This window comes from Coregonus lavaretus (genome assembly GCF_964263955.1).
Source record: "Coregonus lavaretus genome assembly, chromosome: 34".
Classification (NCBI taxonomy): domain Eukaryota; kingdom Metazoa; phylum Chordata; class Actinopteri; order Salmoniformes; family Salmonidae; genus Coregonus; species Coregonus lavaretus.
In genome coordinates this window covers 8,612,715-8,625,278 of record NC_140021.1, presented here as the reverse complement: position 1 = coordinate 8,625,278, position 12,564 = coordinate 8,612,715, and the positions used below count along the sequence as shown (strand labels likewise).

The following is a 12,564-nucleotide window of genomic DNA, read 5'->3' as shown; positions in this document are numbered from 1 at the left end:
TAATGAAAATTGTGACCGGTGAAATGAAAAACGCGATCTTCTTTATCTCCTAACGTATTGCACAAGTTGACTGCAGGTATTTACTTATAAAGTCTTACTTATAAAGTCTTACCCCCCCCCCCCATCTTCTGAATCACGCTTGTAACGTCAGTACAGTAGCCTATGCTTCGGAGGGAGAAGGGGCAGGTAGCCTAAACACGCACACACACTGGCAAAGATTTACAGTTTGCAGACAGCTGAACAAGTTTCTGAGTGACAGAGTGAAGGCTTTGTATAGGTGCAAGTGTTGTGTTTTTTTGTGAGACTAGAAATACACTACATTACCAAAAGTATGTGGACACCTGCTCGTCGAACATCTCCTTCCAAAATCATGGGCATTAATATGGAGTTGGTCCCCCCTTTGCTGCTGTAACAGCCTGCACTCTTCTGGGAAGGCTTTCCACTAGATGTTGGAACATTGCTGCGGGGACTTGCTTACATTCAGCTATGAGCATTAGTGAGGTCGGGCACTGATGTTGGGCGATTAGGCCTGGCTCGCAGTCAGCGTTTCAATTAATCCCAAAGGTGTTCGGTGGGGTTGAGGTCAGGTCTCTGTGCAGGACAGTCAAGTTATTCCACACTAATCTTGACAAACCATTTCTGTATGGACCCCGCTTTGTGCACGGGGGCATTGTCATGCTGAAACAGGAAAGGGCCTTCCCCAAACTGTTGCCACAAAGTTGGAAGCACAGAATCGTCTAGAATGTCATTGTATGCTGTAGTGTTAACATTTCCCTTCACTGGGACTAAGGGGCCTAGCCCGAACCATGAGAAACAGCCCCAGACCATTATTCCTCCACCAAACTTTACAGTTGGCACTATGTATTGGGGCAGGCAATGTTCTCCTGGTGTCCGCCAAACCCACATTCGTCCATCGTACTGCCAGATGGTGAAGCGTGATTCATCATTCCGGAGAACCCGTTTCCAGTGTCCAATTGCGGCGAGCTTTACACCACTCCAGCCGACGCTTGGCATTGCGCATGGTGATCTTAGGCTTGTGTGCGGCTGCTCGGCCATGGAAACCCATTTCATGACGTTCCCGACGAACAGTTCTTGTGCTGATGTTGCTTCCAGAGGCAGTTTGAAACTCGGTAGTGAGTGTTGCAACCGAGGACAGACGATTTTTACAAGCTACGCAATTCAGCACTCGGCGGTCCCGTTCTGTGATCTTGTGTGGCCTCCCACTTCATGTGGCCTCCCACTTGCTCCTAGACGTTTCCACTTCACAATAACAGCACTTAACAGTTGACCGGGTCAACTCTAGCAGGGCCGAAATTTGACAAACGTACTTGTTGTAAAGGTGGCATCCTATGACAGTGCCACGTTGAAAGTCACTGAGCTTTTCAGTTAGGCCGTTCTACTGCCAATGTTTGTCTATGGATATTGCATGGTTGTGTGCTCAATTTTTATACACCTGTCAGCAACGGGTGTGTCTGAAATAGCCAAATCCACTAATTTGAAGGGGTGTCCACATACCTTTGTGTGTGTGTGTGTGTGTGTGTGTGTGTGTAAATGCCAAATGGACCCCATTCCTAATTCTGTCACTCCCCTGAGCCAGGCGCCCACTTACCATTCATTCTCAACCCAAGTAGAAAGACTCCATTAACTTTTGTGATTCCTTAAAGGGATACCTTTGAATGAATAAATAGAAAAATTAATGTCTGGTCATGCACCTGGCTGCGTATAGGCAACTGTTTATTTTCGTGTTTCAAGGAAACTGAGAAAAAAAAAAAATATTTTGCCTTTGGGGAGTGAGTTTCGATCGTGTTGAAGTTTTCTAAAGGGTTTCTCTATTAGGAAGATAAAAGGGGAAGGAGAAAGTCTTATTTTTTTGCATGTGAAATTAATAACAAGGGTATTTTGTGGGAGCATGGGAGCATTAGAAGAAAAAATAAGAGAGCTGGGGAGATTTGTGTGCTTTATTTGATCAGCCCCAAGTTCCCTTGGGTGGCAGGTAGCCTAGTTGTTAAGAGCGTTGGGCCAGTAACCAATAGCCAACTAGCTAAAAAATCTGTCAATGTGCCTTTGAGCAAGGCACTTAACCCTAATTGCTCCTGTAAATCACATACAACCACAAAGACCATGGAGGTTTCAATACCTCGCAAAGAAGGGCACAATTGACTTATTCCACATTTTGCTGTGTCACAGCCTGAATTCAAAATTGATTCAATTTTTTTTCTCACCCATCTACAAGCTATACCCCATAATGACAAAGAGAAAACATGTTTGTAGAAATGTTTGCAAATTTATTGAAAATTAAATACAGAAAAATCAAATTTACTTAAGTAATTCACACCCGAGTCAATACTTTGTAGAAGCACCTTTTGGCAGCAATTATAGCTGTGAGTCTTTCTGGGTAAGTCTCTAAGAGCTTTGCACACCTGGATTGTACGATATTCTTAAAAAAATTATTCTAACTGTAAAGTTTATTGTTGATCATTGCTAGACAAACATGTTCAAGCCATTTTAGTCTAAACTATAACTAGGCCACTCAGGAACATTCAACGTCGTCTTGGTAAGCAACTCTATTGTAGATTTGGCCTTGTGTTTTAGGTTATTCTCCTGCTGAAAGGTGATTTTGTCTCCCAGTGACTGTTGGAAAGCAGACTGAACCAGGTTTTCCTCTAGGATTTTGCCTGTGCTTATAGCTGTATTCCGTTAATTTTTATCCTAAAAAACTCCCTAGTCCTTGCCGATGACCAGCATAACCATAACATGATGCAGCCACCACCATGCTTGAAAATATGAAGTGGTATTCAGTGATGTGTTTTTGGATTTACCCCAAACTTTGTATTCAGGACTAAAAGTTAATTTCTTTGCCACATGTTTTACAGAATTACTAAAGTGCCTTGTTGCAATCAGGATGCATGTTTTGGAATATTTGTATTCTGTACAGGCTTCCTTCTTTTGACTGTCATTTAGGTTAGTATTGTGGAGTAACTACAATGTTGTTGATCTATCCTCAGTTTTCTCATATCCCAACCAATAAACTCTGTAACTGTTTTAAAATCACCATTGGCCTCTTGGTGAAATCCCTGAGCAGTTTCCTTCCTCTCGGCATCTGAGTAAGAAAGGACGCCTGCATCTTTGTAGTGACTGGGTGTATTAATACACCATCCAAAGCCTAATTAATAACTTCACCATGCTCAAAGGGATATTCAGCGTCTGCTTTTTCTATCTATCAATTGTGCCCTTCTTTGCGAGGTATTGAAACCTCCATGGTCTTTGTGGTTGTATGTGTTGGGTACAAAGATGAGTAGTCATTAAAAATCATGTTAACCACTATTAGTGAACACCGAATGAGTCCATGCAACATATTATGCGATTTGTTAAGCACATGTTTACTTCTGGGGGTTTAATACTTATTGACTCAAGACATTTCAGCATTTAATTTTGTATTAATTCATAACATTTTCTACAAACAGAATTCCACTTTGACATTATGGGGTATTGTGTGTGTAGATCAGTGACACAATCTAAATTGTAATAAATGTTCTATTCAGACTATAACACAACCATGTGGAAATATAGGGGTATGAACACATTCCTAAGCCACCGTAAATGTATTCACACCCCTTGACATATTCCACATGTTGTTGTGTTACAGCCTGAATTTAAAATGGATTACATTTAGATTTTGTCACTGGCGAACACACAATACCCCATAATGTCAAAGTGGAATAGTCTTTTATAAATGTTTACAAATTAGTTAAAAATAAAAAGCTGATGTCTTTAGTCAAGTATTCAACCCCTTTGTTATGTCAGGCGTAAATAAGTCACATAATAAGTTGCATGGACTCTCCACCTCATCTCTGTACCCCACACATACAATTACAGTTAGGTCCTCAGTTGAGCAGTGAATTTAAAACACTTACAGAGTTTTTAATGGCTGTGATAGGAGAAAACTGAGGATGGATCAACAACATTGTAGTTACTCCACAATACAAACCTAAATGACAGTCAAAAGAAGGAAGCCTGTACAGAATAACAATATTTCAAAACATGCATCCTGATTGCAACAAGGAACTTTAGTAATACTTAGTCCTGAATACATTTTACATTTTTGTCATTTAGCAGACGCTCTTATCCAGAGCGACTTACAGTTAGTGAGTGCATACATTATTTATTTTATTTTTCATACTGGCCCCCCGTGGGAATCGAACCCACAACCCTGGCGTTGCAAACGCCATGCTCTACCAACTGATCTACATCCCTGCCGGCCATTCCCTCCATCTATCCTGGACGACGCTGGGCCAATTGTGCGCCGCCCCATGGGTCTCCCGGTCGCGGCCGGCTACGACAGAGCCTGGATTCGAACCAGGATCTCTAGTGGCACAGCTAGCACTGCGATGCAGTGCCTTAGACCACTGCGCCACTCGGGAGGTAAAATGTGGAATAAGTCAATGGGTATGAATACTTTCTGGCACTGTATATAGTAAAGATTAGATGAAAGATTAGGTGATGACTATATCTGCAGAGACATGATGATTCAAAGTTCCCAAGAGTTGCGAGGCAAGCAAATGAAGTAATCGTAAATGAAGAGAGCGTGACCTAACGTTGTCTCCGTTGAAGCTGGGCTTTTAACGATTTTTATAGAGTTTGTTCAACTCTGCATGGTCAAAATGAAAATGGTCATTTCATGGAAATGAGTTCCCCAACGAAGACCATGTTTTGGGTAGGGTTCTTATTACAACGCTAGCCTCTGGTGTGCTTGTTGATTTAACATGGAATCCCGCGTGGGACATGCAGTTCATCTTCCTAGCATTTGCATGTCATAGCCTGTCAAACATGGCAGAATTTAACGGAAGCTCTTAATGTTAAAAGAGATTAAATCTGAGATTGTGGGAACTGAAAGCCTGTGCGTAGGGACAAGAGGCCTACTGTAAAGCCTGTGCGTAGGAACAAGAGGCCTACTGTAAAGCCTGTGCGTAGGAACAAGAGGCCTACTGTAAAGCCTGTGCGTAGGGACAAGAGGCCTACTGTAAAGCCTGTGCGTAGGGACAAGAGGCCTACTGTAAAGCCTGTGCGTAGGGACAAGAGGCCTACTGTAAAGCCTGTGCGTAGGGACAAGAGGCCTACTGTAAAGCCTGTGCGTAGGGACAAGAGGCCTACTGTAAAGCCTGTGCGTAGGGACAAGAGGCCTACTGTAAAGCCTGTGCGTAGGGACAAGAGGCCTACTGTAAAGCCTGTGCGTAGGGACAAGAGGCCTACTGTAAAGCCTGTGCGTAGGGACAAGAGGTCTACTGTAAAGCCTGTGCGTAGGGACAAGAGGCCTACTGTAAAGCCTGTGCATAGGGACAAGAGGCCTACTGTAAAGCCTGTGCATAGGGACAAGAGGTCTACTGTAAAGCCTGATGCCCCTGCCATCCTCTCACAATGCACGCACACATACACCCCACCTCATTTGGATCCCTGCACCATGGTGCTGAGCTGAACCTCCAAGGAACAAGGAAGGAAGAGAGAGGAGGAAAAGCACAGTGAAAATATATAGTGCAGTTTTAACAGATGGAGAGCTGGGGAATTGGCGGGGGTGAGGAGAGGGGGCCGAGGGGGTTGGTTAGGGACCACCAGCACTCAGAGTGATCTAGGGACGTGCATGTACGCGTGCGTGCAGGATGTAATGACTCCACTGCACAGCTGTAAATATCAGATGACATTTTCATTCAGGTTGGATTTGCGTCAGCTGAAATACAGGCTGCTGGGATTTGATAGATCTCAGGGCTCTAGCCTCATCCCTAATATCATAACCCTCCACCGCACACACACATGCGTACACCATAAATCTTACACTCTGGTCTCTTGATTTATTCTTCAAACATTGTTAATCCATCCAAAATCCGCCATGGAGGGACTGTTCTCGATTGTGGGGGGTGCCGTTTGATTTGCTGAGCAAATTTAGAATCTTGAAGCTTAGCGAATTAGATTCTGTTGAAGGAAATCGTATTTTCTCGTTCCTGTAAACACTGTTTACCAGGTAATGGAAAAAAAGGTAATGTGGTGTGAGATCACTTGTGTGTAATAAAATGTATCGTATTAAATATAACCCACTAAGGTTTCTGACACCCCTCCCGTTTGACAAACTAAATTTGAACTCCCAACTGTCTGGCTGGGTTTCTTTTCTTCCTCGTACTTCATTGATAAATTAATGTAGTCGGTTGTCCGATTCCCAAACTCTAAATGAGTCCCTGATAAAGAGCCTATAGTCACTGAGACCATGTCAACAGTTGACAGTTGTTAGGTTGTCTGTCGTCGCGGTCGGGAAACACAAACCCTTGTGCTATCCATACTACAACCCTGCCAATTTGTCTGATTTGTATGTGTGTTGTTGCCTATTGTGGTGTAGCCTATTGTGTTGTTGCCTATTGTGATGTTGCCTATTGTGTTGTTGCCTATTGTGATGTTGCCTATTGTGTTGTTGCCTATTGTGATGTTGCCTATTGTGTTGTTGCCTATTGTGTTGTTGCCTATTGTGTTGTTGCCTATTGTGATGTTGCCTATTGTGATGTTGCCTATTGTGATGTTGCCTATTGTGATGTTGCCTATTGTGATGTTGCCTATTGTGATGTTGCCTATTGTGATGTTGCCTATTGTGATGTTGCCTATTGTGTTGTTGACTATTGTGTTGTTGCCTATTGTGTTGTTGCCTATTGTGATGTTGCCTATTATTGCATGTGGGTGTGTCATTCTTCTCTTTTGTGTGTGTCTCATAAGTGTTCCTCTTTCCATGAAATAGACTGACCAGGTGATTCCAGTTGAAAGCTATGATCCCTTATTGACCTCATTTGTTAAATCCACTCCAATCAGTGTAGATGAAGGGGAGGAGACAGGTTAAAGACACATTTTTAAGCCTTGAGAAAATTGAGACATGGATTGTGTATGTGTGCCATTCAGAGGGTGAATGGGCAAGACAAAATATTTAAGTGCCTTTTGAACAGGGCATGGTAGTAGGTGCCAGGCGCACTGGTTTGAGTGTGTCAAGAACTGCAACGCTGCTGGGTTTTTCATGCTCAACAGTTTCCTGTGTGTATCGAGAATGGTCCTCCACCCAAAGGACATCCAGCCAACTTGACACAGCTCTGGGAAGTATTGGAGTCAACATGCGCCAGCGTCCCTGTGGACCGCTTTCGACACCTTGTAGAGTCCATGCCCCGACGAATTGAGGCTGTTCTGAGGGCAAAAGGAGTGCAACACAATATTAGGAAGACGTTCCTAATGTTTTGTACGCTGAGTGTATATTATTAGGTGTGTGTGTCATCTTTCTCTCTCCTGTGTGTGTGTTTCAGGAACCCGGGGGAGGACAGCAAGATGCTGGTGTGTGACATGTGTGATAAAGGCTATCACACTTTCTGTCTCCAGCCTGCCATGGAATCCATCCCCACCAATGGCTGGCGGTGCAAGGTAAGAAACAATCCAAATGCGTTTCACAACACGGGAATACCATCGGGAATACCATCGGGCCAAGACAGGAGAGTATTAGGGATGTGCGTTTTTCCCTTTCAAGATTATTCAATACGTATCTAGTATCTAGGTCATCCCGGAAACCCTACACCCACTCCAATTCACATACCGCCCCAACAGATCCACAGATTACGTAATCTCAATCGCACTCCACTCTGCCCTTTCCCACCTGTACAAAAGGAATGCTGTTCATTGACTACAGCTCAGCGTTCAACACCATAGTGCCTACAAAGCTAATCACTAAGCTAACACCTCTCTCTGCAACTGGATCCTGGACTTCCTGATGGGCCGCCCCCAGGTGGTAAGGGTAGGCAACAACAAATCTGCCACGCTGATCCTCAACACGGGGCCCCTCAGGGGTGCGTGCTTAGTCCCCTCCTGTACTCCCTGTTCACCCACGACTGCGTGGCCAAGCACGACTCCAACATCATCATTAAGTTTGCTGACGACTGAGCAGTGGTAGGCCTGATCACCGACAAAAATTAGACAGCCTATAGGGAGGAGGTCAGAGACCTGGCTGTGTGGTGCCAGGATATCAACCTCTCCCTCAACGTGAGCAAGACAAAGGAGCTGATCGTGGACTACATGAAAAGGAGGGCTGAACACGTCCCCATTCTCATCGACGGTGCTGTAGTGGAGCGGGTCGAGATTTTCACACCAACAACCTATCATGGTCCAAACACACCAAGACAGTCGTGAAGAAGGCACGACAACACCTTTTCTCCTCAAAAAGTTCTACAGCTGCACCATCGAGAGCATCCTGACCAGTTGCATCACCGCCTGGTATGGCAACTGCTCGGCATCCGACCGTAAGGCGCTACAGAGGGTAGTGCGTACGGCCCAGTACATCACTGGGGCTAAGCTTCCTGCCATCCAGGACCTATATACAAGGCGGTGTCAGAGAAAAATCTTCAGACTCCAGTCACCCAAATCATAGACTGTTCTCTCTGCTACCGCACGACAAGTCGTACCGGAGCACGAAGTCTAGATCCAAAAGGCTCCTTAACAGCTTCTACCCCCAAGCTATAAGACTGCTGAACAATTAATAAAATGGCCACCCGGACTATTTACATTGACCCACGTTTTTGCACTGCTGGTACTCGCTGTTTATCATCTATGCATAGTCACTTTACCCCTGCCTACATGTACAAATTACCTCGGCTAACCTGTATCCCCGCACATTGACTCAGTACCGGTACCCCCTGTGTGTAGCCTTGTTATTGTTATTTTATTGTGTTACTCTTTATTTTATTTTTTACTTCAGTTTATTTAGTAAATATTTTCTTAACTCTATTTCTTGAACTGCATTGTTGGTTAAGGGCTTGTAAGTAACCATTTCACGGTAAGGTCTACACCTGTTGTATTTGGCGCATGTGACAAATACAATTTGATTTGTTATTAATGAAGCAAACTATAAATATAACGATTGTGTTGATCCAGAGTCAAATTTCCTGAAATTTACCAGAAATAAGTCTATCACTTGTGATTACTATAATGTAAAGCAATTTAACAACCGGTGTAGCAGTTTATCTAATTTGAATACAAGTTTATTTCCTACCTTTCATTTGAACGTTCGCAGCCTTCCTAAAAAACATCACCACCTTGTTCATTATGTGTCTTCTCTCAATCATGAATGTTCCATCGTTGCCCTTTCAGACACATGGTTGACTGAAGAGACAGCCATGCTTTATGACGTCTCCTTATAATGCTGTTCACCACTGTAGAACATCAAGAGTGGGAGGAGGAGTGTCCATTTTTGTTCATAAACGTTTTCAATTCTTTGTAAGAGAGGACATCTGATAACATTGATGTTGAATCTCTTTTCACGGAAATTCCCTCCTGTTAATTTTTTGGTGGTAAAAAAGTGGTAATTGGATGCATCTATCAGCCACCTGATTCTGGTAGTTTCATTGATATCCTTTCATCAACCTTTGATTTGATTAATAATGACGATACAATTTGTTTTCTATTGGTTGATTACAACCACTCACTGACATCTGACTTTTTGAATACTTTATACTCCAGCTATCTGTATCCCGTCAGCTATAATTATTTGAATAATGTGGCTAATACAGGTATACTTTATACTGACATTTCTGACCACTTTCCAATTTTCTACTTCTCTTTGGCAGCTGTAAAATGAACAGATGGGAATGATTAGTAGCATTAAATGTAGAATATTTAACAAAAGTAATTTTCAGCGCTTTAAGATGTTGATTGATGATATTTAATGGGAAAATGTTTATAATCAGGCCGATGTGGAGTCTGCTTACCAAACTTTTCTCACATCTTTCAATTCTGTGTTTCACGTCTGCTTTCCCTTAGTTAAACCACATAAGAGAGCAGCAGAAGGGTTCTGGAAGCCTTGGTTTACAACCAGTCTCAAAGAATCCTCAGTAAAAAAAAAAAAAAAAGGTTGTGTGAAAAGTTTGTCACAAATCCCTCTCCCCTGAATTCTGCAAATAACAAAAAGTATAAGAACAAATTTACTCACCTACTTCGGATATCTCCAAAAATATATTTTACTAACAAATTCCAAGAATACTTAATATAAAGTCAACTTGGAAAATCATCAATCAACTGTTGAATAAGAAAAAGGCATCTACAACTATCCCATCTCAATGTATTGTTAGAAATACGACCTATAGTGATCCTGATGTTATTTAATGTGAATTTAATAACTTTTTTGTGAATGTGTGTTCCTCTCTGTCAAAGAAAACTGATGGAAATCCCTTGGATTACATTAAGGGACATTTCCCTTCTCTGCTTCAGTTTGATCCTCCTGATGTGATGGAGGTAATTGGTAACTTTAAGATATCAGCAGCAGGTCATGATGAGATTGGTGCCTCTTTGGTGAAATTAGTGTCTTCCTCGATTACTGAGCCTCTAACGTATATCTTTACCAAATCTATGCAAACTGGGAAGATTTGAAAATTGCCAAAGTTAACCACCTCTATATATCTGAGGATCCAAGATCTTTTACAAATTATCGCCCAATATCTGTACTACCATGTTTTTCTAAAATCCTAGAAAATTAGTGAATAAGAGAATGTTGAAACATTTAAATCAACACTGTATTCTATATGAGCACAAATATGGTTTTCGTAAAAACTACTCCACGATATGGCTCTTTTGCAACTTGTGGATGAACTCTTTACAGCCCTTAACAGCAATGATTACGCTCCTGGCATCTTTTTTGATTTATCCAAAGCGTTTGACACGGTTGATCATGAAATATTACTTTCTAAATTGCATTAAGGTTTTCATGATTATACGTATAATTGGTTATATAGTTATGTTTATGATAGATAACAATTTGTTTATGCAAACTGCTGTGCATCTACCAGGGCCAAGATATCCTGTGGCGTTATAATTGGACCTTTTCTTATAACTAATCTATATCAATGACCTTGCTGCTGTGTCTTCTACCATACTTCCCATTCTCTTTGCTGATGATACCAATTAGATTTTATCACATACGAATTTTGATTCACTAATTATTAAGCCAACTCCGTCATGGTCAAATTTTCTGACTGGTTCCAGATAAACAAATTCTCTTTAAATGTTAAACAAAATCCAACCTTATTGTATTAAATAGTAAGAATAAAATATATGTGTGTGTGTGTACAGTTGAAGTCGGAAGTTTACATACACCTTAGCCAAATATATTTCAACTCAGTTTTTCACAATTCCTGACATTTAATCCTAGTAAAAATGCCCTGTCTTAGGTCAGTTAGGATCACCACTTTATTTTAAGAATGTGAAATGTCAGAATAATAGTAGAGAGAGATTTATTTCAGCTTTTATTTATTTCATCACATTCCAAGTGGGTCAGAAGTTTACATACACTCAATTAGTATTTGGTAGCATTGCCTTTAAATTGTTTAACTTGGGTAAAACGTTTTGGGTAGCCTTCCACAAGCTTCCCACAATAAGTTGGGTGAATTTTGGCCCATTCCTCCTGACAGAGCTGGTGTAACTGAGTCAGGTTTGTAGGCCTCCTTGCTCACACACGCTTTTTCAGTTCTGCCCACACATTTTCTATAGGATTGAGGTCAGGGCTTTGTGATGGCCACTCCAATACCTTGACTTTGTTGTCCTTAAGTCATTTTGCCACAACTTTGTAAGTACGCTTGGGGTCATTGTCCATTTGGAAGACCCATTTGAGACCAAGCTTTAACTTCAAGACTTATGTCTTGAGATGTTGCTTCAATATATCCACATAATTTTCCTTCCTCATGATGCCATCTATTTTGTGAAGTGTACCAGTCCCTCCTGCAGCAAAGCACCCCCACAGCATGATGCTGCCACCCCCGTGCTTCACGGTTGGGATGGTGTTCTTCGGCTTGCAAGCTTCCCCCTTTTTCCTCCAAACATAACGATGGTCATTATGGCCAAACAGTTCTATTTTTGTTTAATCAGACCAAAGGACATTTCTCCAAAAAGTACGATCTTTGTCCCTATGTGCAGTTGCAAACCGTAGTCTGGCTTTTTTAATGCGGATTTGGAGTAGTGGCTTCTTCCTTGCTGAGCGGCCTTTCAGGTTATGTCGATATAGTATGAAAATGTATGCACTCACTAACTGTAAGTCTCTCTGGATAAGAGCATCTGCTAAATGACTAAAATGTAAATGTAAATATAGGACTTGTTTTACTGTGGATATAGATACTTTTGTACCCGTTTCCTCCTCCATCTTCACAAGGTCCTTTGCTGTTGTTCTGGGAATTATTTGCACTTTTCGCACCAAAGTACGTTCATCTCTAGGAGACAGAACGTGTCTCCTTCCTGAGCGGTATGACGGCTGTGTTGTCCCATGGTGTTTATACTTGCGTACTATTGTTTGTACAGATGAACGTGGTACCTTCAGGTGTTTGGAAATTGCTCCCAAGGATGAACCAGACTTGTGGAGTTCTACAATTTGTTTTCTGAGGTCTTGGCTGAGTTCTTTTCATTTTCCCATGATGTCAAGCAAAGAGGCACTGATTTTGATGGTAGGCCTTGAAATACATCCACAGGTACACCTCCAATTGACTCAAATGATGGCAATTAGCCTATCAGAAGCTTCTA

General features: G+C 42.0%; 1 protein-coding gene across 1 annotated transcript in view; it reads left to right on the top strand.

Annotated features, from left to right (window-relative positions):
- Positions 1-12,564, top strand: part of LOC311109053 (histone-lysine N-methyltransferase 2C-like) — a 185,298-nt gene that overhangs the window by 70,739 nt on the left and 101,995 nt on the right. The window contains exon 9 of the mRNA XM_084151839.1: positions 7,323-7,437. Coding sequence (XP_084007965.1) covers positions 7,323-7,437 — 115 coding nt within the window. The remainder of the gene's footprint in view (positions 1-7,322; positions 7,438-12,564) is intronic.